The 26,436-nt window shown below is 41.8% G+C and overlaps 1 protein-coding gene across 16 annotated transcripts in view; it reads left to right on the forward strand.

Moving 5' to 3' along the window:
- The window catches only part of HMBOX1 (homeobox containing 1), a 113,518-nt gene that overhangs the window by 76,202 nt on the left and 10,880 nt on the right, over positions 1–26,436 (forward strand). For all 16 annotated transcript variants that reach the window (XM_031552649.1, XM_010708091.3, XM_010708095.3 and 13 more), the window contains one exon: positions 3,296–3,449. In XM_031552649.1, the coding sequence (XP_031408509.1) occupies positions 3,296–3,449 (154 nt within the window). The remainder of the gene's footprint in view (positions 1–3,295; positions 3,450–26,436) is intronic.

A 26,436-nucleotide genomic window follows, 5' to 3' on the forward strand; every position in this document is an offset into this window, starting at 1 on the left:
CTAAGTAAACTGGGTCTGTTTAGCCTTGAGAAAAGAAGACTGAGAGGGGACCTGATCCAGGTTTATAAATATCTGAGGTGTGGCGGCCATAGCGGTGAGGCCAGTCTCTTTTCAGTGGTACGTGGAGACAGGACGAGGGGAAACGGACATAAGCTGCAGCACAGGAAGTTTCGCACGAATGTGGGTAAGAACTTCTTCACGGTGAGGTGACGGAGCACTGGAACAGGCTGCCCAGGGGAGTTGTGGAGTCTCCTTCTCTGGAGATATTCAAGTCTCGCCTGGACGCCTACCTGTGCGACCTGGTGTAGGGAACCTGCTTTGGCAGGGGGTTGGTCTCGATGATCTCTAGAGGTCCCTTCCAACCCCTACAATTCTGTGATTCTGTGAAAGGTACTGTTGGTGATTTACTGTTTTACAGAGCTTCAACAGTCCTGCTCTGATCCTTCGCAGCCAAGCAATGAGTCCTGTAAGGAACGTTTTGGTGTGCAGGCTGCTGATTCAATTCTAGTTTGGCTCAGGAGTAACTAGAAGGTGTTTATTATGTGCTCTCAGGTCAGTCTGGCTAAAAATGAAACATGACATCTCTTCTTATCAGTGTAATATACAGTAGGTATTTGTTGCAGAGACTTGCTGGTAAATGATTTCTTGGAGCTGAGAGATGCCCTGAGGCTGGCTCCAGCCATTCTGTGCATCACTCTTGTACTGCAGAGCCTCTGTGAGAGATGGGATGTGGATCAGCAATTGCATGTGATGCTTTTAAGAGCAGCTCTCTTTCTTCAGAGTAGTGTTTGGGACGTGCCGAGAGGAAGGCCTTTGCCATGTGAAGCTTTCAGTATAGAGGTAGCTCTGTGTTGTTGCAAGAAGTGCTCAGTGTTGGCAAGTAGCGAGATGGCACTTTTCCTTTTTCTCCCTGAGAGGAGTTCTTCCCAGATGATTCACCTCTACACCACTTACAGGTTCTTGCTTTTTGATGCATGTACCAAGACAGGAATTTCTTACGTTTGCTCTGCTTGTTCTGCAGAAGAGAGAAGCTTCACTTCTTAGAAGGTGTTTGAGGAGCTTGTAAAAAGAATCTGAAATGGGAGCTGGAATGGAAAATAAGTTGTAAAGAAGTGAAGCTGGTCTGAGAGAAGATTGCAGTGAAGCTTTGGAAGAGCGGAATAAATAGGATCCCAAAGTGCTCACTTAATTGCAGGAGATGAAACAAAGCTCAAGTTGTCTTACCAAATGCAGCAACAGTGCTTGAATCCACCACTTTCACTCTCACAAATAGATCCCAGCACATCTTGTGCCTCTGCATGCATTCAGATGCTTCTGTCTCTCTTCATGTGCAAAAACAGGGGTTGTATACTTGCTTGTAATGCACAGCATGCTTCTCCCATATCAGCAGCTGATATTGATGTTACCCTGTAGAAAAGAGAAATGGGTAAATTGATAGGTAAATTTGATAGGAAGGCTACTAAACAAAAAAAATGTAAATAAAAATCTAGTAAGTGAACGTGGCAGCAGCAGAAGTAAACTTATGCTTTAAATGCTGATGTTTTTTCAGCCTTTGTCTGCAAAATCTGATGTAATTACTCTGCATCTCTTCATGTTAGGCATCACTGATATTTCCATATTCTCCTTTTTTCTTGAGAACACACAAATGAAATCCTTAGGTGGGGACAATACATTGCTAAGGCAGTGCAGGGAAAGCTAATTCCTTGTCCCATTCTCCCCAGACTCTTTTAAATAAATGAATAATATTTATATTTTAATTGTGGAGAAGTATTTAAAGCCTAGCAACCTGATACTGACCCAGACATCAGATCGTGCAAAGATTAGAGAGTAGATAAGGAACTCTCCTTGCAATGGCCTCCAAAAGAATTGGCAACATAGGAAACATTTCATATGTCAATAAAACGAAGTAATTGGGAATTGGCAGGAATCACTGTCCTTGTACACACAAGGCAGAGGTGGTGGGATTCACTTCCTGTAGACTTCTCCTGGGAAAAGTTTGTAAGTGTTTCTGGGCTCTGCTCCCTATGCCAGTAAGGAAAATACTCATAGGGCATTTCTGCAAAGAAGCACAGCCAAATGCATAAGTAGCTAATTCCTTGGTTTTTACTGTAGGAATTTGCTTATTGGTTAAACTCTAAGTTCCCTTTACCCCTTTAACTGTGTTGTAAAATAAATGAGTGGTGGTGTTTTACTAAAACAGTATGGTTTTGTGATTAAATCCTAACCAATCTGAGCAAGACCCAGAGGCCTCTCCTGTCCCAGCCCTGCTTTTACATGCACACAGTAGCACACTCCTCATGTGAGCAGTGCCACTTGCTTCTCTTGGGGGGAAAAAAAAACACCAGGCTTTTAGAATGCATGAAATCCAGTTGTGCTTAGGGTGCTTATGGGATATGGGTGATGATTTAGCTTTTCGTATGATTTATATTTGTATTTTTCCATGTAAGAGCAGCTCTTTCTTCCTTTCCTCCAGGGGTAGCTGCTGAGCACAAGTCTCTCAGAGCATCCCCTGTTTCACATAGAAATGCCCCTCACCCAGGGCTATATGAAAGATTGGTCTCTGTGTTTTGATTTATCTTGATTTATGAACTGAGAGGCTGTTGTGCAAGGATTCGGGTAAGTTTCAAAGGGCTTTTCCTAAAGGCACTGTGCCAGGTCCCATCTCTCTCTTGATGCTTTCCAGCTCAGGCTTCTTGAAAGGAGAAATATATCCATAGATGGGGGGCCGAAGTGGAAAGATGTGATATTAATCTGCTTTCAGTGCCTTCTGCAGTCAGCCTGGCACTCAGGGGCCCATGTTTGCACAGGTCACTGTGTGTGCTTCTATCTGTGGAACGATTTCAAGTGTTTCCTTGGCTCTTCAGCCAAGTCAGAATATCTTGGGGTATAAACTTACACTGTGCTTTCTGAGACTGCTGTTCAATTGATTATTATTTCCCATTTTGTGGCCAAAGTGGTAGCAACACAGCCTAAATAAAGATCAGTTGTGGCACAGCTCCTCCCTTCTTTATGACACTTGATGAAGACAAGACAGCATTTCCAAAGTGGCTTCAGCAAAGGCAACAAGCTCAGTTATGTCATCCTTAGATTTCTGTGGGTACCTGGTACTTCTCTGAGGCTGAGAATGGGAACTCTAGTTGGCTTTGTATGTCCTTAAGGTGTCTTTTTTTGATGATGCTTTACTATTTAGTTTGAATGGTTTCATCATCTGTCTTGTCTTTTTTTCCACAAGCAGGAGTGAGGAAATGGGCATGATTTTTAGTCCACTAGGAAACGCAGTGTTTATTATCCCTAGGGGCTACGTTAAGCATGCGACCAGCTCCCATCCCAATAGAAGAGCCAGAATGGAGACAGACACCTCCCCCAGTCACAGCTACCTCTGGGACCTTCAGACTACGGCGAGGCAGTCGGTTCACGTGGAGAAAGGAATGCCTGGCTGTTATGGAAAGGTATGTCATTTTGGGGCTCTGGAGAGGGGCGCTTAAAGCCAATGCAAATATTCTTTTTTCCTGCTAGCTTCGTTTTCATGGGTGTACTTTATTGGCACATGCCAATAAGTGTTAACTGTAATTCCACATAATAGAGTAGGAGGAGCTATTTCAGCCCTTCTCTTGTTTTTGTTTTTAAAAAGTGCTGTACTCCTCTGGACACTATTATATTTTTGTAGCTGCTAAGGAGTCTTTCCCATTGCTCATTGTGAGAGCATTGGTGTTCATTCAGTTTGTCCTTTTCTTTTGCAGAAACCTTTCCATCCAATGTAGTCCTGCCCCTCTTGGTGGAGTTCTGCACACTCTTTATACTCTACATTTCTCCTTCCCACTTTCCTGGTTTAGTCTCATAATGTTTCAAGTTATTTTACATTCGATACTGGCATTTCAGCAGCACTGTAATTGTACAGGATGCAGAACTTTGCCTTGACAAGCAATAGATTTCCTATCCAAAAAGGCTCTTACAACCCTTTTACATGAACTGGGAACAGTACAGAGCAAAGTGGATATTTCAAATACATATGCAGAGTGGTAGGTGATCATTAGAGCTCCCTACTCTTCACTCCTGCAGAGACAAAGCACTCTCTGAGCCAGGTCTCCTTGCTGCCTATGTGCTTTTCCCTTCCCTTTCCTTACAATGATCTCTCTTTTATGGCTAATGTCGTATAATAATGAAGGGCTGGTGAACTCAAACATAGTTTAAAGATGAATGTTAAATTCTGATAAAGGCTAAATGACTGGGAGGACTTTTCTTCTCTCCAGGAGCATAAGGAACCTCCTTTTCGATGAAAGCACTAGATGATGTTCTTTACACACTACATTTCATCCAGTTTGCAAATCCATTGAATCCTTGGCCATTGGAGTTTTAGGATGTGCTTCTGCCATTCCTTTACTGCTGCTCCTTCCTCTTATTTGCGTGAGGGTCTTTGGAACTGATTAGAATCAGGAGGATGTCTACATCTGCCTTATCTAATACCAGAATACTGAGCCGAACATATGTGGGTGAGGCTGCAGGCCATCACAGCAGCTTTGCAGGGCTGAGGCCAGTAACTGTTTGTTTCCATATTCTGTGCTGGCACTTACTGCACAGCTTTGGCTGAAATAATGTAAATCTGTTCTGCTTTGCTCGACCCATCTAATGTAATGTCCTGATAGCAGAGGGGTTTGCATTTACCTGGTGTGTCCCGTTTGCAGCGTGGGAACAACGTCTGGTACTTCAAAATGCTTGCATGGCTGTCCTGATTGCCATGTGAAGGATTACAGAAATGTTACAGCTCTGTGTACCTTTAAGGCCATGCCATCCTCTTGTTAACTTGTGTGTAAAATATTTGGTTGCTTTGAGGTAGAATTAAAGCTATCTTGGCCATGGGTGTTTTCCTGCCGACTATTATTTGCTGTTTGCATTATGATAGTGCTTTAGGCTCCCTTACGTGGAATCACAGAGCAGAAGTAGATGGTTAGGAAAGTTCTTTCCTCTTCCATATCTCTCCTAAATCCAGTCTCTGCTGTGACACTGTTGAAGTCAGATGAGCTGTAACGGTTTGGTATACGTCTGTTAGAAAGATTTCTTTTTGTATATTGAAGGAAGCAAGTCAGCACTGACATTGGAAATCATCAGGTACTGTATGCAGATATGTAATCACCTGATCTAATTTTGTATTACTCTCTTTCTTCTTTTAGCCACTCTTGGTTTTGTTCACTGTGTCTTGTTTTGCGCTCTGTAAGGTCTCTTCTGCAGGGGTTTTATTGTTTTTTGGTTAATTAAATGAAGACTTCTGCCATGTTCTCTTCATCCTGGCTTTAAAAATAATTTGCAAACACTGAATTTCACAACGTTATGTATGGGTACTGGAAAGCATGGCCAAGAGTTTTACCTAGAGGCAAGAATACAGTAAACTCTTACTGTGGTAAAAGCTGTATGGCAATAAAAGAAAGGCAAGTTTGGAATATGGTTGTTTAACTGCTAGATGCTCATTGGCTTAGCTGAGCTTAAAGATGTTTTATGTAACAAGTTTGAAATGATGAGAGAAAAACACTCACTTGGGAGCCCTATGAAGAGGCTGACTAACTTCACTTCCAAGACACCAAAGTCCTCCAGGCTCTTCAGTAATGTGACTCAAAGCACCAGTCAGTATGAGGGTAACCAGACTCCAGCTGTCTCGCCCAAGCAGATCAGGTTTGCTTGATGCCATAGGGTCAGGAATCATCATTTGGCCCACAAACCAGTGTTTGGCATTGAGCGTGGGCTGGGGCCATTCAGCTGTAATTTGCATTTTCCTCTAAAGGATTAAGTTTTGACTGTGAGCAAAGGCATCTTACTCACTTTAATGGACTATATTCCTTAATTAAATGCATGTTTCATTGTGCTGCATTTGTATGTCCTGCAGCATCTTAATGTGCTGTTGGTGCACGCAGGGATTTAGGCACCTAGTTTTGAGCTGCTTTTTTGGGTATCTCAGTAAAGTGTTTGTTCACCTGGGCTTTCTGGCTAGTTAGCAATGAGAAGTAGGGATCCGGAAGGCAGTTCCATCATACTGATGCAGCTCATGAGGAATATGTGCACCTTTCCCCCTAGGTACAAGAGAGGTCTCTTCTGCAGCAAGACCTACTTCAGTGATTTATTTAAATGCCTTATGATAAGAGGGCTGAATTAGACGTTAATGGGAACTCTTGTGTAGGTGATGCAAAGCTACTTTTTCTTGTACACTTTTGAAATGTTGCTGTGAAGCAGCAAAACAGGCTTTGGTGAGGATCAAAGCTGTGTGAGTTAATTGTGGTATGTGCTATTGACTTAGAGTCGGTTGGGATGAAATGCGGTTGCTAAAAGTCAGTGTATCAAAGCTGAGAGCACTTCAAGGAAAGAATCTGAATTTGATTGTAAAAATGACAAGTGCTCCCCAATCAAAAATGCACTGAACAAGTCAGGATTTGTCCCATGCACTGAATAAGAAAGACGAGGACTTTTCAAAACGCAAATCTACAATAATTCCAATGCAATTAATTATATCGCGTTGGCAGCAATATCATAATTAAGATTACAGCTAGGCCAGCACATATATTGAAGTATCTGATGTGCATAAGTGTCTTTTTGTGGGGTATGTGTATTAAAGAAACTAATTGGTTTACACTGGATTTCCAGAATAGAGCTTGCGGTCTCTGTAATTCAATTCTCCAGTCTTTACTGCTCTTTTGGAAATTCTCCCAGGGTAGTTTATTACTCACTGGGCTTAGATTTCGGACAAAAGATCCAGAAGGTCTTGTTCTCCCTCTCTCTCCTTTCTTTCTTTTTTTTTTTCCAAATATTGCTCCGAATATTTATGTTCTGAAGGTTAAGAGGAGCAGTAGTTCCAGAAAGTAAAGTTCTATATTTAACTTCAGACTAGGTGTGGTTCAGACAACTGCAGTGCAAGCTCCCTCTCACTGCTGTGCTAGTGATATCAACCTTGACCTGTTCTCTTCTTGAGCCTCCTACTCGTGAAATATGCTGAGTTTTGTGAGTGGTGATGTTGTCGTGTGGCTTTACCCTCCTTTGGGAATAGAGCTAAGACTTCAGCAGTCCTTTCTGTTCAAACCTGAGGTTAAACTTGAAAGTCTGTTTCTGGTTCAGCTTCGTGTTGTTCTGCATTACATCTTGTCCTAAAGATTTTCTTTTCCTCTGCTTTACCTCTTTTTCAACCTCTCTCATTAGAACTATGAAATTGAAAATCCCCGTAGGGTTTTTTTCTTCTTTTAATGACGCTGTGTCATCTTGTCTGTCTTTTTTCTTTAAGTTATTTGTGCTTTTCTAATCGTATGTTGCAGCTGAAGTTTATCTTTTCTTTCAGGCAAATTGTTACTGAAGAATGATCTGAGATCAGCAGCAGGATCGATGGCAATACACCAATTTTAAGGCACTCTTGTTAAGTGCCACTAAAGCCTGATGGGAGGGAGGGCCTGAGTATTGTTGGCTTTTTTAAGTATATGCTTTATCCAAAAATTAAAATAACTATAGATTGTGCTCTAGACAACATGAATAATCCATTAGTCGAAGTATTTCAGTTTATCTAGAAAGGAGGGGCTTTTCTTTCTGGTTGAAGGTTATTTGGTTTGATTGCGTGTGTTCTTTTAATTGTAATACTTTACTTTGCTCTTGAAGCATCCTTTTGTAAAGATGTATTAAAATTAAAGGCAGTCGATGATACTGATACCTATTATCCCCATTGCATAAATGGCAAAATGGAGTCAGGTGCTTCACTTGGCTTTGTGATCCGAGGCAGCTTTATTCATAAAAGAAATGAGTTTAGATTTCTGAAGATACTGAGGGTATCTTCGTGATATAGCTGAGCTGAATTAACAGTTTGTCACCATCTCATCCCTTAGGTGTTATCCTGTCTCATCACCCTTCTCAATTCTTCCTCCTCGGTTTCCTTGCTCCTGCTATCCTGCATTGTGCCAGATATGTTTCTTGTCGGATGGAAATACCTGCCAATTCAGCTTGGTTCAAAAAAAAAACCAACCTGTGTTTCCCCCTCCATTTTTGTGAATTGATTCAGCTTGCTGTGCAATGAGGGCATGCCAGAGCTGGTTCAGGGCAAATGACAGGTATGCATAACTGAGAGCAAAGGGAAGGGAAAGCTTACCAAAAGAAACCTTAAAAATTTTCCATGATTCGTTTTGTTGGCATGTCAGTTTTGTCTTTTGGTTTGACTTAGATGAGCTCCTGCTCCGGCTGAAAGCACGGTCACGCTGGCAGTTGCACTGGCATTGCTGAAGAAGTGTCCTTTGATTTTTGCTGTCCATCCTCCTGAAGAAGCAACTTCTGCAGCGGTCCCAGCAAGCCAGCAGAGCCCTGTGCATGGTTCTGGCTCTGAGTGATATCAGGTCTGACATGCGTTATTAGAAATTCTTCCGATTGTGAAAGCACTATTACTGCAGCTCTCCTGAGCGCCGGGGCTTCCACAGCTTCCCTGGGGAAAATGAGAGCTCTATTAGCTCCTGAAATTCAGTTAGGAAATTTTCTTAGTTAATTTCATCCCATTACTCTTAGTTATGTCTTCTAGCAGAACCTTAATACCAGCCCCATAGGGGATCTAAGTTTCCTGTGCGAGGCTTTGGAGGAGATGGAAGTTTTGGATTCATTGTGTTTCTCCCTCTTCAAGCTGACAACAGAGCAGGAAGTAATGTCTTTTGGTCTCTTCCATTAGGCTTGTATATTGTTAGAAACAGAACATCAGTTTCTCATCAATGTAACAACGTCCATCAGTGGGCTTGGAAATTCTGCTTGCCTTCCTTGGGCTTTTCTGAGCCAATGCTGAGAGATGGGGAGTGCTGAGAGTTATGTGTTGCTGAATGTGTGACCCTCAGATATCATTGAACTTTTCTGTGACTCAGTGATCTCGACTGTAAAACACTGAGCCAAACCAAAGGAGGAGGGCTGAGCAAGGAGATCAAAGCCCATAACCTTTGGCTGGCCAAGGAGGATTTGTGTTAGGTCTTAGGCAAAACTTGCTAGCTTTATGGATGGTTGAGCACTGAAGTTACCTATAAAAACTGTGGAATTTTTCTCTGGAACAAATTAGCTAAAACCTGTCAGGGTTTTTTTTTATATATTTGATCTCAGTGCAGAGAGAAGTGCTGGATGACTTCTTCACATTACTTTCCATTTCTTTCTATTCTGTTCTGAGGTGTTTGTTAGTCAGCAAGTCACAGTGGGAGGTCTAACTGCATTAAGTCCTCTGAGATCTAAGGAAGGATTTTTTTATTTTATTTTTTTTTTAGGATCTTCGTTTTCTGTTCATACCTGTGAAGTGCTTTGAGATCCATGAGTACAGGCACTTCTGCAAAGGCATTTGGTGAATTTCACTTTACAACTTAGACAAAATCATTTTGTTTGAAAGTTCAAGAGGTTCAACTCAGGGTCATTGCTGTATGTCTTCATAAAATGCAAGAGCAGCCATTTTCTGCTTGCTACGCAGTCAGTATCTTTCTTATTTTGCATTAGATCAAGCTACGTTCCCTCTTAGATATGCATAATATGCAAGCTTCCTATGTTAATCAGCTGTAAGCAAATCCCAGTTGTGTGGCAGATAGCACACAGCAAAATGTAGTACTAGCATATCTGTCCAAAGTGCTCACCAGGCACTGCTGTCTGGAAGGACTCAGCAACTAATGAGTTACTTTTCTTCTTTAGGGAGCTCAGGTGCTTTTTGTATCTTTGTTCTCTCTGTCTTTTTACTATTAAAAAGAGAAATCTGTAGGAGGAGCAATTCCTTGCAACAGACTCCAGATATTTTTTTTAATTTATTTTTTGCCAAGGTCAGAATAACTGAAATCAACATTTGCAAAGGGAGCCTTGTCAGTCTGACCCGTAACAGTACTATCTCATGTGGCAAGCCCATATTTTAAGAATGGGAATTCTTCTCCAGTCCAGACATTGTGCATTTCTTCAGAACCAGTACATGCTTCAGTATTACGTCTGCTGCTCATGCAGGTGAAAAGCAGGATTTCATCCTAAGGCATACCATTGTCTTTCATAGAATTATGGCAATTCTCATACAACTAGCATCAGAGATCTGTTTGTACCCAAATGCTTTGAGTAAAGTATGAATGATACGTATCACGTGGTCTAATGTCATTTTTGCTGGCTCTGATAGCCAGAAGATCTCTGAGCTCTCTTAACAAATATGTTTTTGAAAGCATCAGTTGGCTCTTTCTGGGGCAACTTCAGAGTTGTACCTCTGGATTCTTAACAGGTGCAGCACCCAGCTGCTTGTTTTGCACTTGCTTTGATTGCATGTGACCAGTTTGTAGAACTGTGTCAAGGCATTGTGTAAGGAGGGGTGGTGTACAGGCAACCTCAATTCCACCTGAATTCCTTCTGGGAAAGCATGAGTATGTGATAGAATGTTTGAAGAACACTGAATGATGGGCTGCTTAATATCAGCCCAGGTCAGAGTCATTAAAGAGCAGCCATCTTGTCCTTGTGCAGCTTTTCCAGCTCTATCTTTTCTCTCTGGCACAAGAGGTCCCTGTACTGCACCTAACACTGTGGAATTCTGTCTCAACTGAAGCTTAGAGGCTCAGCAATAACACAGGTGATGATGATGACAGTGTTTGTCATTCTCTCTTACCTTCCTCTGTGGTCAGTGGCTAATTCACATGTGGCTACAAATCTTATAGCTGTAGACAAAAACTCCCTTATCCTGATTTTCAGAGTATCCTATTGTTGCAGCTGTGGGCATTCTTATTATTCACATAAATATGTAATTCCTTCTAAGTCCTGCAAAGGTCTCTGGGGGTACCTTGGGAGAGCTAATTATACCTAGTTTAATTTTATATGCTAAAATGTGTTTGAAAAGTTGGAGATCCCTTTTGCCCAAGTATCTGTGAAAGCATAAAAACATGGTATTTATGTTCCCCTGATCATTCATCTTATACACTACTGTCAATGTACTTCTTACCTCCTCCCTGAGCTAAACATTCTTTCTCTTAACTCAAATGAAGTCTTTTTATTTGCCTCTAGTAACGTGTATCACTCTTCTCTGGACCTTTTTTTTTTTTTTTTTGCTGGGCAACCTGCTCTCAGTAGCACTGCTTAAGTAGCAAGGTTAGATCAGATGACCTCCAGAGGTGCCTTCCAACCTCAGCAACTCTGAACTTCTGTGATTCTGCATTTTAATTTTTAGTGATCTGGGTTAGGTGAGAAGGGATTAGAGCAGCACTGATTACCATTTTTCCAGAGTGATGTTACCATTGGAAAATGGAAACACAACCCCTGTTTTAAAAAGGGGAAAAAAAGAAAGACCCAGGGAACTACAGACCAGACAGTCTCACCTCTTTGCCTAGCAACATCGCTGAGCAGATCTTCCTGGAGACTACACTAAGACACGATAAACAGAGAGGTGGTTGGTGACAGCCAGCATGGCTTCATTAGGGGCAGATCATGCCTGAAAAATTTGGTGGTCTGCTGTAATGGGGTTTGGTTTATAAAGGAAGAGCAACTGTCAACATCTACCTGGGCTTGTGCAAAGCATTTGACGCTGTCCTGAACAACATCCTTGTCTCTTAATTGAGGAGATGCGTATTTGATGGGTAGACTACTTGGTGGACAAGGAACTGGTTTGACTGGTCACACTCAGAGAGTTGTGGTCAGCGTTGCAATGTCCAAGTGAAGACCAATGATGAGTGGTCTTCCTCAGAGGTCACTACTGGGACCAGTACTATTCAACATCTTTGGTGACATAGATAGTGAGATTGAGTGCTGAGTGGTGCAGTTGGTGCACTGGAAGGCAGGGATCTGCTATCCAGAAGGACCTGACAGGCTGAAGCATGTGCCTGCATAAACCTCGTGCAGTTAAACAGAGGCAAGTGCAAGGTTCTGCAGCTGGGTCAGGGCAATCCCAAGCACAAATACAGAGTGAGTGAAGAAGGGATTGAGAGCAGCCCTGAGCAGGAATTGGATGATGTGTGGAATGAGAAGCTCAGCAAGAGTCGATGGTATGTGTTTGTGCTTCAAAAAGCTAACCATATCCTGGGCTGCATCCAAAGCAGTATGACCAGCAGGTCAGGGTGGTGATTGACTCCCTCTACTCTGCCTCGTGAGATCCAACTCCAACATGGAGTACTGCATTCAGCCTGGGGCACTCAACACAGGAAAGACATGGATCTGTTGGAGTGGGTCCCAAGGAGGCCACAGGGATGCTCGAAGGGCTGGAATACCTCTCCTGTGGAGGCAGCTGAGAGCTGGTGTTTAGCTTGGAGAAGGTTCTGGGGAGACCTTCTAGCAGCCTTCCAGTACCTAAAAAAGGCCTACAGGAAAGATGGTGAAGTACTTCTTACAAGGGCATGCACTGACTAGACAAGAGATAATGGCTTTAAACTAAAAGGATAGATTAGATATAAGGAATAAAATCACTTTGAGAGTGATGAGGCCCTGGCACAGGCTGCCCAGAGAAGATGTGGGCGGTTTATTCCTGGCAGTGCTCAGAGCCTGGCTGGATGGGGCTTTGGGCAGTCTGTGCTGCTATGGGCCCATAGCAGGGTTTGGACTGGGTGGGCTTTAAGGCTTCTTTCAACCCAAACCATTGTAAAATTTTGTGATCCTAAGTTTATACAGACAGAACAATCAGATTTGTGTTGTTCCCTAATCTCAGCCTGACATCTGGTTTTGCTGATGACTTGTATATTGATTGCAAGTATGTTTTCTTTGAGTAGACCACAATGATATGTGTTTTTCCTGAATGATTACAACTAATTTAGAACCAGTTGGTGCACATGAGTAGTTTGAATATATTCCTTTCTGTGTGCATTACTCTGATTTTTGCAAAGATATCTAATGAACTTCAGTTGTGTGGGAGTGTTTAGGTATGTCTGAATTTCACAGCAGTGATCTGCATTATTCGTATCTAAAATAAATAATTTACTTTCCAGAACATTATTTAATGTAACTGTTAATGCCAATCTTTTTAGATCACAACTTCTTTGAGCCAAAGCTTGCCTTTTGTTCATGTGTGAAACCTACACAGTGGGCTGTCTGCAGTCATGTTGAGATCTCCAGGTGCTGCTTACCATGAAGTTCAGTGCTGTGGGTAATCTCTCTATGGCTTTCTTCTATACCAGCGTTATACTTACTGGAATTCTTGGCGTTCTCCTTTCTATGATTATTCTGTTTTATGTACAGAGGATCACATAGTAAGAAAAAGCTTATATTAATTAACTACACCATTGTATTTTACTCATTAATTTCAGTAGGCAAAGAAAGTCATGACATACTTGTTACAGAAGCTGTCTGAACTGGACCATGGTATATTCAGCTTACATTTTATGTAGCTATTTTGTAATGACTACTCAGTGTAGGCTGTCAAAGCAGCCTGATCCTATTGTAGCCCATGTGAAGGTGATATATCTTTGGATGTGCTCAGATACAAGGATGTAACAGTTGTGCTCCGTTGTCTCTGCTTGTACTGAAAGAGCTTCATAGGATCATAGAATGGCCTGGGTTGAAAAGGAGCACAATGCTCATCCAGTTCCAACCCCCTGCTATGTGCAGGTCACCAACCAGCAGCCCAGGCTGCCCAGAGCCACATCCAGCCTGGCCTTGAATGCCTCCAGGAATGGAGCATCCACAGCCTCCTTGGGCAACCTGTTCCAGTGCCTCACCACCCTCTGGGTGAAAAACTTCTTCCTAATATCCAACCTAAACCTCCCCTGTCTCAATTTAAAACCATTCCCCCTTGTCCTATCAAATGAGACAATGCTGGGGACTATACTCAGCTCTTTGGCAGCAAACTTCTGGGGAGTTCAGCAGATAGTGCCCAGAGAGATGTTTGCTATTGCATAAACAAATAAAAGTGATCATAAAGCTGTGATCATCGCCTTTGGCCTTTTTTTTTCAGCTTAGATTCCTGAGAATGAACTAGGCAAACCCTGACCTGCTGAGGAGGGTCATTCCAGGTCCAAGCTCACCTGAAAGAGATAGCCATCACTGGGTGAGATTTACCTGACCTGTATGTAATGTTATCCGTGGAGTAAACCCACTTAAGTGAATTACAGAATTAACATCTTGAGCGCTCTGGAAAGAATGAGGAAGGAATTAGCACTCAGGTTGGCACCTTGTCACTTCTTATTTTGATGCAGCCAGCTTGCAGCCCAGGGTGTGCATGAGCACTGTCCAGCTCAGCACACTGTTGGATGTGCACGTTTATTGTTTCAAGAAGTATGCAAAGTGTTTGTGATGACTCTCACTGCAGCAAGTCTCTGAACAAGGTCCAAACCTACTTCAGTGAGAGGAAATTCTGTGCAATCTAGTAACAGATGTGAGGTCTTTGTACAAGTAATAAACAGAGCAATTACAAGGAGAAATGAGGGAGCAAAATTCCTAAGTAAAACTCTTAAAATATGTTACATCATGTATTTATGGGATCTTGGTTAGCCTGTGGAGTGTTTTAAACAAGCTAAAAAGAATGCTTTATCAGAGAACCATATGGGCTTTAACCACAAAATACACTACCACATCCTAGGTTCTTTTTTATCCTTTCATTTTTGTAGACCAGGATTGCACAATTGACCTTTTTTGCTTGAGTTTCCTTTGGAGCTTGCATAAGTTTTAATGTCTTGAATTCTGTGCTGTTTGTGAGGAACTTGGACAACAAAATAGAAAGCGTGGAACTATTCCAAAGAGCTTTTTTGATATAATTTCCTCATAAACAAAAAAGAATGAGAAAATAGGATACATAAGCACAGAACATACAGAAAAGCTCATCCAATTTGTTGCTTGTTATGTAAGTAAGCCAGCGCTCTTTCAGTTTCTGAATGCTCCTTGATATTCTTTAAATCCCAGGAGCATTGGACTGGGACTTCCTGTTTCATGCCCAGCTTCTTGTTTCAGTCAACCTGTATTATATCCTCTTAAGAAACTGATTAAATTCTCTATACTGCAAGCAGATGTAGCTGAGGGCACAAAAGCCTATTGGGAGACTTCCATCCAGCAGGCTCTTACTGCTCTAGCAGGCAGAAATCTGTATTCTTGGGATTGTTTGTGACCAGCATGTACCTGTCCTTCCTCAAGCAGTATTATTGTTTAACTGAGTAGATCCTGTCCTCCATCTCTTTTCTTCACTGTTGACCACCATCATGCTGGTAAACCATAACCTCATCTCAGCTTTGAGATTTGTTCAGGTAAAGCAATCTGTTCCTCTTGCAAGATAAGCTTTCCATTTCTCTGTTACCTTGAGTGCTCTCTTAGCTGTTCAGTTTTAAATTCTAGGAAGACCAAGGCTGTACATCATTCAGGTGTGGTCTTGTTCAGCTATTTTAATAGTGTGGCTTAACAGCCAGTGATCTTTCTATTCCAGCTGATGATACTTCTGTATATAGAAGAAGCTGCTGCTGTTCCCAAAGTATATGATCTTGCATACTGCACTTCTGCATTTCTATTTCTTACCCTTAGGTTTGTCTGTTACTTTTTATGACACCCTAGTTCCCTGCATTGGCATGGCTTCTGACTTTCCCATCAGCAGATTTCATCACTTTGTTGAGACTTTGTGTTAAGATCATTAAGTGTTTTCATTCTTAAGATACTCCAAAGATTGTACCCAAGACCATTGATGATCTCCTTCCAGGCCATTATTTTTAATCTTCAGTCCAGTTCTTAGGGTAACTGTCTCATAATTGTACTAATGTGTCCTTTCTAAAATTATTAATATTTTCCTGTTTGTCACTATATCGAATGGTTCACTGAAGTCCAAAAGTGCTAAGATTAATTTTCTTTGGCACAGAGAGAGAGTCAAGAACTCTTCAATTGCTTTTAGAGCATTACTACCAGTATGTTTTAAGCATACCTCCTAAGAGAAGAAGATGAGACTGTCCCCAAGGAGCATGGCTTTCCTGAACTGAGGTAGCAATGTTATTTAAGAGGAAGCATGTGGCAAAAATCACAGCTCATGATATGGAACACAAGTATAGGAGTCAGAAGCTGTGGCTTCATTTCACTGCTTTGTAGCTGTTTTGTTTGTTTATTTGTTTGTTTGTTTTGGCCGTATCTCTTAAGCCTCCTAGCCTTAAATTCTTACATTAATATCTGATAATCAAATAAATTCTTTTTTCTGCCTTGTGTCTGTGTAATACTTAATGCAGTAGGAGTTCTGGTCCAGATCTTAAAGCTACCAGCCATTAGAAAAAAGTACACGTAATGAATCCAAAATCAGAAGCTTTGATCCTGAGCCTCTTGACTTAATGCACTGGATGCCTTGCAAGAATTGACCTTACCTAGTCTTCTGGATTCTGTAGGATCCTTTAATTAATTTAATCAATTCTTATTTCCTGAAAATGCAGTAGCAGGGATGGCTGTCTGTGCCCTCCTAAGCTAAGCTGAGTCAGGTCCAGTACTGGAAATTGTGAATAAAAACTTGTGGATCATTGGAGGAGGGGGAAGATAGTGATTTAATAGTGTGCAGGAAGTTGTCAGCTCATCTTGAACTTTATCACAAGTGTCATGGTTGGCATTTTTCTCTCTTACAAGACAAAGGGAGACTTAAAGGCTTCGTAGCCTCAAGGACTATAAAATTCTGAAAAACGTAACCTTTGGGGGATTTAATTAGTAAAAGCTTGGGGGACCTTGCTGCTTACACTTGGCATTCTGTACATATATATGTACATATATACATTTATTTTTGTGACCCTGTGCTGAACTTTGTAGTCAAGCAGAATTTTGAGATAAGGAAGGACTATAGTTGTAGAAATACTTCAGGTGAGCAGCAAACTCAGATTCTAACTTTGAGTTAAGCATTTTATGAAAGAGGATAAAGCAAAGTTTGGGGTTGAGTAATGTGCAGTTCAATTAATATGCTTTTCTGCTTGTTTGTGTTGCCAAATAAGACCTTGGAATCCTCTGTTGTTTTGCAAATAGTGTCTCTAATAAGCCCAATGTTGATTATGGTACATCTCTCTACAGAGTTGGGTTTACTGAGCAGCACTTTTTGGAGAGCTGGGGATGATTTCTGCAGAGCCTCATCACTCCTTGGTGATGTTACATCCATGAACTGGCTTAGCTTACTTTGCCAGAGCTGGCTAATCCAGAGGGTGCAACTTCATAACTCTTCCCCTGTACAAAGTTCAAAACTGTAGATGAGACGTTTGCTTTGCAGATGTCTTCACAAAGATCTCGTTTATCATGGGGTTAAGCCCAAAGGATTAAACACACATGAATATCCTCATACTGCGTAGGTCTCCATTTAAAGGCTGCAAGTAAATGAAGCAGAGCAAGGCTCACACTATTATTCATGCTTAGATATCTTGTTAGAAGAGCTTTGAAGGTACTATATGCTCATACCAACTGGCTGGTGAAATATTACAGAATAATCCTCACTTTGTCATGTCTCAATGCATTAGTGACTGCCTTTAAAAACAAATTTCCACCAGTTTTGCCATTTTTATTTTGTGAACAATTCAGCTACATTAGTTTTAGGAGTTCTGGGAAACCGTTAAGCTTAAAGATAGTTGTACAATTTCAGCCATTGTGTGCTGTCAGTGTCTTCAAGATGCCTTAAGCAGAAACTACCTACGTGTTTCAAACTGCTAAAAATTTGAAACCTTTCTACTCATAAGACAGCTGTTTTGTAATTTCAAATATATTCTTATCACCAAATCCAATTACAAGGAGGAGTAAATCGCACCTCCGATGTCTTAACTATTCTTATTTTAATTGTTAATTATCTCAACAGTAGGGTGCAATAGATTAGGAGGCATAGATTATCTTCTGCAAGTATGAGGCTTTAGGAGCTATTATCAATTAATTCTGTTTTTAAAGAATTTCTAGGATAATTTCAATAGCTTGATAGGATTGTATTGGTGCTTGAAACTGCTGTCAAAATATCAAGAAAATGACTTCTAAAAAATTAGGAGCTTCTTGATGTTAGAGTAGCTTTGAAGGTCATACTGTCCTACACACTCCAATGCAAGGTGTATTTTTGATGTTTTAATCTCTACTGCAGAGTAGATTCCTGCTAAGAAACATCAGTAAAATGATTCCTTGTCTTTAGCCACTGATTTGTACAAATAAGATAAAGAGCCACATAATGTGTTTGCGTTTTTTAACATAAACTGCACAACCAGATCAGTGCAGGTATACAAACAGATAGTGGCATGCAAAATAACAATTAGAATCGACATGTCTGGTGCTGCAAGTAGCCAAATCCTGTTGAGATCTTTCCTCCTGATTTGCACCTTCTATGAAAAGAAGCACAAGAATAAAACCTCTCTTACAGTCGGTGACTTAGACTCATCTCTTCTTAGAAGGAAGCCTTGGGATTATCTTTTGCTTGGCTAGAAAGCCCGGTTGAGATGAAGGAGTGCTTAGACTCAAGTTCACTTGCATCCCAAGAGCAGTTCTTCTTGTCCTTGGCTGATCTCAAGCACAAGAAGTGGCTCAGCAGATGTTTCCTGTAGCATCTGAACTATGGGGTACATTCTGTGTTTCTTGAGGAAGGAGAAGTTAGTGACTTTAGTGTGTTCTCCTTTCCACCAGAGAGGGTATTTATCTTGAGAAACAAAATCTTTGAGCTTTTTTGTTGCTGTCTGTATTGTGAGATTCACTGTTTGGTTGACACACATGCCATTATTGTATGATCTGTAGAAGTAGCAGTAGATAAAATGGATAGTGTTGTCTGTTGACCCTACTAAAATGGCTTTAGTGACATTCTTGGCCAGTATTTACTGGGAAATGAACTAGTAATTACAATTTCCAATGAGATTATGCTTTGAATGTCACTTCTTTGACAGTCTGCTTCATGCCACGCAGAGATAAGATCTTAGGCACAGATGACAGACTAACTTCAGGAATATTTCCATTGATTTGACAGCCTGAATGATAGTTCTGTTAAAAGCCACAAAGACTGAAACAGTGACCTCTTGCCAGTGGGTGATACTGTGTTGATAAATACACTAATGAGAGATAAAGCAGGTAACTATATTCGAGTGTTTTATGTAACCTGTCAGTGGGAAGCAGAGGTACTGTTTGAAGGGAAACTAGATAGGGAGCTGAAATTACAGGCAGTCTTATCGGAGGCAGAAGAGCAGCTTGCACTCTCGTGTATTTTGAGACGACAGAGTGTTTGGCAGCCAGCTCAGTCCCTGGTGGCAGGAAGATCTTCTGTTCGTCAACAGGGGTCAGATGGGAGCTGTGGAAAATGGTCAGTTCTATTTTTTCCTGTGCATTCCTTGGTGAGTCCACAACCTTAGCACTCAGGCTTTGCTTTTAGCATCAGCTCAAGAGGATGTGTGTGAGCTGCCACTGATGGAATTGTTTCCAGCTGTATGTTTCTGCCACCTCCTCCCTGCATCCCTTGGCTGTGCAAACACTGCTTCTTGCATAGGTGGAAAGCCAGACCGGTCAGGCAGAAAGCCTTCCTGCAAAAAGGGAATGAAGGAGAGGTAAAACCCATCCCTTTCAGTCTGCACTTAAGTAGGACTGCAGCTTGAGTCTGGGGAAAATGGTCTTCGGTGGAAGAGTCAGAGCCCCAGCAGGAGTGCTAGGATGCTTTGCTCTCAAGCTGCTTCCTGATTAATAGAAGTGGGAGCCCAGAGATGCAAACACAAAGTTAAGTGAGGGAGAGAACTTGCAGGCTGTCAGCTGTTTTTCAATAAATATCCATCTGTGTGTTCTTGCCTCCTGCTAATTGCAAGGTAAATGATCCTTCTTTCAGTAAGACTGCTCTCATGTATACGCGCATACCTGAATTGCCTCACCTTAAGCATGGTTAATTCTCCAGCAGTTGACCCACAGTTAATTGTTACCCTGCAACATATTTGAGCATCGCTTTAGCCATTATGTCATGCTGGAAACTCAGCCCTTTCCCAGCTTTGGGGTCTTTAAACAGCGCTAGATTTTATCTCCTTAAATCTAACATCCAGCCCTATGAAAACGCCCTGAATGCGGCCATCCTGCTGCTCTGTGACTTGGATTGTTTCAAACAGTTCCCTGGCAGATGCAGAGCTGATACAGAGCAGCAGAACTTCCACTGCGGATTATCAGGAGCACTACTGAGGCACTGCTTAATGCATCTGATATCTAAGCCTGGATAACAAGAGCCATACAGCTGAGAAAAAAGATTGGCAACTATTGCAGGAATTTGGATAGGGGCACCTTGGTAAAGAGGGGAGGAATTGCATTAACTTCCATTACAGAACCCAGGGCTGAGATAGATTCTCTCTCTGTCATTGTCCTAAGCACATTATCCCTGAAAGAAAGAAGGTTTCTCTGAATCTGCAATTTTTCTAGGCTTCAGTGTTATTGAAATGAAACTGCTTCAAGGATATCTACATTCTTTACCATCATGTGGATTCTCATCTCATGTAAATTATTTGGCCACTTTTCATTTTAATCCTCCACTGTCATTTTCTACAAAAGAGATCATTTGGTTTCTTCATTGAAGGTATTCAGCTGACAGCTGCCCTTTGTCTAGAAAGCAGTGTGCCTTCACAGGATTTACTTGTGCCTGTTATTTTTCTTTTTTTCTTTGAAGTTCATTCTGCTTCTTATTTTTCATCTATAGTTTTCATGGACTTTTAGAATGGGAAGAGAAATTCAGACATCCTGAGTTCTTTCCCTGCCCCTTAGCAGGGATATACCTGGATATACGTGACTGAGAAGAAACAGAACCATAGAGAATTTTTTTTCAGGAGAAACAGAGAAGAAAGTGCAATTTTAGGAAGTGTGAGTTGGACAAGTTCATAGGCAGCTTGAATGCATGAAGGAAGGAGGAGGTGTGTCACAAAAGTGGAAGAGGAATAAGCCTGCAGGTGGAAGAAAAAAAAGGTGGTTCTTTTCAGCTCCCTTTTGGTTCCCACTTAGCTTTCTGGTCCTCATGGAAGTGTCTTGATTACCAGAAGAGCTGCCCAAAAACTTCTCAATTTTTTTGTATTTATTTTTTAAATCATTTTATCAGGATGAATATCATTTCAGACTTTCAAGTGGGGATCAGCTGTGTTGTAGAAGCTTTCAGATATTTACATTGCTGGATTTTTAAAGAAAGCGTTTTCACAATAGTGGAAAAATATGTTTTGATTCAATAAGGTAAAGACACTTTCAGTTTATTCAGTCTTAAAATGTGTGTAGGTATGCATTACTGTTTCAGTGGAGAATTCTTCTAAATCACAAAAATGAGTGGATTACACAAAGAAAACTGTTTGCTGTAAGAAGTGTTTCATTCATCCATTTCTGAGCTACCGCACGCATCAAGATTTCGCATTACCGCGGCACACTGTAGTCATGACATAAGTTTTGTTATTAATAAATGTGACCTTTTTATTATTTGTGCCAACAAAAGCATATGGCACTGAGTGATTTGCTAATAGCTCAGTAGTTATCTCCCTACCAAGAGAAGGGGCACCAGTGGCTCTTGCATTGACTTGTCTTAATTAACCAGTGGTCTGTTTCTTGTACCAAATTAAGGCTGGGCAGTTCAAATATGCACCATTTATTAAATTTTACATCTTTTCTCATTTCTTCAATAAAGTTAGGCATTGTGTAGCAAATTTATGAGCTATAAACCATAAACCATAGAATCCTTGGATTTGGAAAGGATCTCTGAAGGCCATCTAGTTCAACTCCCCTGCAATGAACAGGGACACCACAGCTAGATAAGAGTGCCCAGGTCTGGTTCAGCCTTGCCTTGAAAGTCTCCAGGGACGGAGGATGAACCACATCTCTGAGCAACCTGTTCCATTTCCTCATCACCCTCACTCTAAAAGACTTCTTGCTTACTTCCAACCTAAACCATTTCCTCTTGTTCTATCAATGCAGACCCTGCGAAAGAGTCTGTCCCCTTCTTTTCTGTCACTCCCCTTTAGGTACTGAAAGGCCACTTTCAGGTCTCCCCTCAGCTTTCTCTTCTCCAGGCTGCACAGTCCCAGCTCTTTCAGCTCTCACCGTCCCTTGAATGCAGGGCTGCACTCAATCCTTTCATTCCCTAGCTTGTATTGGTAGTGAGGGTTGCCTTGACCCAAGGGAAGACCTTGCATTTAGATTTGTTGATCCTCGTGAGGTTCACCTGGGTCCACTGTTCAACCTGTCTAGGTCCCACTGAATGGCATTCCATCCATTGGTCTGTTGACTGCACCCCACAGCATGGTGGCATCAGCAAACTTGCTGAAGATGCACTCGACCCCAGTGTCATTGTCATTCATGAAGGTATTAAGGAGTATCAGCTCCAGCACTGACCCCTGGGGACACCACTCATCACTGATCTCCATCCAGACACGGAGCCATTGACCACCACTTTCTGGACTCTCTGTGATGTTACCTTTTTTCCACTCACCAGGAACTTCACTTGATTACAACGACTTTTCAAATATCATGGAAAATGGCTTGGCAACTACATCAGCCAATTCCCTCAGTACTCTTTGATCTCATCTCATTGGGACCCGTAGACTTGTGGATGTTCAAGTTTCTCAGGTGATCACAAGCCTGATCATCACTTACAGTGGAAGGGACGTTTCTTCCCCAATCCCCTCCTCCCAAACCAAACATTTGAGGACTGTGCAATGAACAGTTATCCGAGAAAACCGAGGCAAAAAAGTTAACTGTCTCAGCCTTCTCCTTGTCTGTTTTGACCAGCTTGCCTGTGTCACTCACTAGGGTGGGTACACCCTCCTGGACTTCCCTTTCCTGGTTGAGGTACCTGTAGAAGCAGGTTCTTGGCAATCCCTTTACAAGTTCAGTTCAAGCTGGGCTGTGGCTTTCCTGACCCCATCCCTACACAGCCTGGCAGCTTTCTTATACTCTTCCCACAATACTTGTCCCTGTTTCCACTGCCTGTGTATTTTTTTCTTGCTCTTCAATTTGACCAGTAGGTTCCAGTTCAGCCACACTGATCTCTTGCCTTCCTTTCCTTACTTGCTACACCTGGGGATGGAGAGCTCTTGCACACTTTTGCACTCTTTGCACACAAAGGCTGGAGCCAGGGTGAGGGAGCTGGGCTTGTTCAGTCTGGAGAAAAGAAGGCTGTGAGGTGACATCATTGCAGCCTTTCAGTACCTAAAAGGAGCCTACAAACTGGAGGGGAGTCAACTCTTTGAAAGGGCAGATAACAGCAGAACAAGGGGAAATGGTTTTAGGTTGAGGGAGGGAAGATTTAGGTTGGATGTCAGAGGAAAGTTCTTTACAGAGAGAGTGGTGAGGTGCTGGAACAGCTGCCCAGAGAGGCTGTGGATGCCCTGTCCATCTCTGGAGGTGTTCAAGGCCAGGTTGGATGGGGCCCTGGGCAGCCTGGGCTGCTATGAAATGTGGAGGTTGGTGGCCCTGCGTGTGGTGGGGGGTTGGAGCTTCGTGATCCTTGAGGTCCCTTCCAACCTTGGCCATTCTATGATTCTGTGACAGCTTTCTTAAAGATCTGCCTGCTGTGCTTTGCATCCTTACCCATGAGGGCAGTTTCCCAGGGTGTTTAGTTAACTAACTCCCTGAAGAACTGGAAATTAGCTATCCTAAAATTTAGCATCCTAATTTTACTCTACCTGTCTCATATCCCTCTGGAGCATGAACTCAACCGTAGCACGGTCACTACAGCCCAGACATCCTCCTATCCTGCTGTCACCAGTCAGTTCATTTGCATTGGTGAGCAACACGTACAGTATTGCATCTCACTTGGTGGGCCTTTAATTACTTGATTCAGCAAGTTATCCTCAGTGCATGTCAGGAGCATGGTTGACATACTGGGTTGACTACAGCTCGCTACTTTTCCAGCAGATGTTTGGGTGGTTGAAGTCCCCTGGCAGGATGAGCATTTGCAGTCGTGATGCCTCCTGTAGCTAGAGATAGAAGGCCTCATCAACAGTCTCTGCTTCATTGGGGGGCCTGTAGTAGGCACTGATCAAAAGGCTCCCTTTGCTGCTGTCGTCTCTAGCTGTTGCCCACAGGCTTTGAACTTGCTCACAGTTGTTCTTTAGGGACACCTCTTCACATTCTATTTCTTTCCTGATGTAGATAACAACACCCCCTCCCCTTCTTCCTCATCCGTCCCTTCTGAACATCTTGTAGTTGTCAGTAGCCACACTCCAGTCATGGGAATCATCCCACCAGGTTTCAGTGGTGGCAGCTATATTGTGGTTTTCTAGTAGCACAGTAGCTTTCAGCTCCTCCTGTTTGTTTCCAAAGCTGTATACATTGATGTAGCAGCTGGGCAGCTGGTCTTGTCACCTATTAAAGGATAACTTCTTAGTTCCTTTTAAGTATTTCTCTTGATTTCCCTTGTTGCTGTCCCCTATTGCCCCAGCAGTCACTGCCTCATCGTCATAGGATTTTGTATGTGCTGCAGTGTCACCAGCACCTCTCAAGGCAGCAGGTCCTTCAAGGCCCTTGCTAGCACCCTGTCCCTCAAGCTATGCCATCACACACTGTATCATGGGAAGGCTCACTAACCCACTCATTCCTTTTCAGACCTTAAAGCCCTCCCAGTCAGCCCTGCTAGCTTTTCCACAAGGACCCTTCTCCCCCTTTGAGAAAGGTGAACTCCATCTGGTGCTCACAAGCCTGGCCATTTGATTGTCAAAAAAAATCAAAGTTCTGGTGATGGCACTGGCCACGAAGCCAGGTATTTAAAGATAAGATCCTTTGATTTGTTTAGCTAGATCCGTGGGGATGATAATACCAGAACTTCACCTGCTTTGACTACATCATCATATAGATTCATCAGCTTTTCAAATTTGATGATATTTCTTCCATGGAGTTTGTTCTTGAGTTCTGACAAGCATCTAGAAACAAAGGAAATAATTTTCAGCGAAGGGAGTCTATGAAATAGCTGTTAGGAGTGGTAAAATTTGCTGAGTTAATTTTTGTATGCAAAATGATGATTTGGCTTTCTGACTAGGACTCCAGTGCACGTAATATAATCACATAAATAACAGTCTTGACTTTTCTTTGTCAGGTAGCACTTGAAAGAGGAAATAGTTCTTGGCTCTGAGCAGAGAGATCTTTGTTTTGTAGGTGGGTTTGGTGAGACATAGTCCTGAGTCAGTTGGGCTAACTACTAGAAAAACTACTTTCTACTGCTTTCCAACTTTCCCGTCTCTAAAAATGTTTTGGGCAACACACCACATCTTTGAAGAAGAATTTATATAGGCATATATCATTTTAAAGCATACAGTGACAGAAGGGATGAAAGGGATGATATATCTGCAAGATAAAAGAATATACTATTAAGAATGCCATGCAAAGTCTTTGGTCCAGGGTGCTGGCAGTGCCACAGCTGGAAATGCACTGTGCTCGATGCTTGCAGTAAAGTAAGGGTAACCAGGTGTCCTCTTCTTCAGATCTAATGGCAAAATCTCACCTGGTTTTTGGAGGGGGTTCAGGTCAGTTTCAGGACCTGCTTCATAGAAGTAACTCTGAAAGTTCTGGGGAAGAAGCTGATGTTCGTATATAAATGATTATCTCCAATGTCCAAATCAGTGTTACAGACAGTTTGCCCTTCTTTTAGTGAGGATGGGTTGTTTCTGTGGCTTTCTTTGCTTTCTAAGCTACCAAATCAAATGGCAGTACATTAATAGTGCAACTAGCTGCGCTGATGTAATTTATTTTTGTCAATGAACAGCAACGTAGAAATAGGACTGCATTTGTGTAGCTGTTTTTGACTGCAAACAGGACTGAGAACAATGGGGTGTAGTAATAGTACATGGAATTCAAACTGAATGTCCAAAATTTGTATTTGCAGTGGATTGATTTAAGCTGGGAGTGAAAGAGTGAGATCTGTGTTAGCACCACTTGTTCAAAAAAAGATTGGGGGGAAAAATTGCTGTATGGAACAGAATGCATGTTTCCATTGAGAGCAACTGTGCTGGGGCCAATCCACCAAAGCAGAAAAACAACCATGGAAAATAATAAGTACCTTCTAAGGCCTAGCTCTCCCACTAGTAAATGTTCTACAATTAAAGGAAAATGTATTCTTTTCAAATATAGAGCAGCTGTCCAACATCTGAACCTGCTGCTGATCAAAGCTGATCAAAGAATTCTTAAGATTCTACATTGTGGACAATCTACAGAAAAACGTAGTGGTCCCTGCTTATGGCTTGCTTATCTGAGTCCATTGAAGTAAACAGGACTCCTTTTGTTGTTTTTAATGCAGATCTGATAAGATCTCTAGAATGTAAATCAGTTCATTAAAATTTTTAAAGCGCTTAAACGAAGTAAAAGAAAAAAACAGTTTAACTTTTATAGGATGTTTACTGCGTATAAAGTACAATAAAATTATAATTATTTAGGAAAATATTGTTAAAATATGCTGTACTCAGAGTATCTTGTCTTGGGCTAGATTTAAACTATTTTAACTGCGATTTAAAAAAACCAGTCTGACTCTAGACATCTTACTCTTTTATTGTGTGGTTTTGTCTGCACAATATGAACAGCCAGTCTAAACCCAAAGTGTTTGTGTGCAATATGTGTATGTGTGTATATATTAACCCAGCGACCAAAATAAATACT

Source organism: Meleagris gallopavo, chromosome 2 (genome assembly GCF_000146605.3).
Source record: "Meleagris gallopavo isolate NT-WF06-2002-E0010 breed Aviagen turkey brand Nicholas breeding stock chromosome 2, Turkey_5.1, whole genome shotgun sequence".
Lineage (NCBI taxonomy): Eukaryota > Metazoa > Chordata > Aves > Galliformes > Phasianidae > Meleagris > Meleagris gallopavo.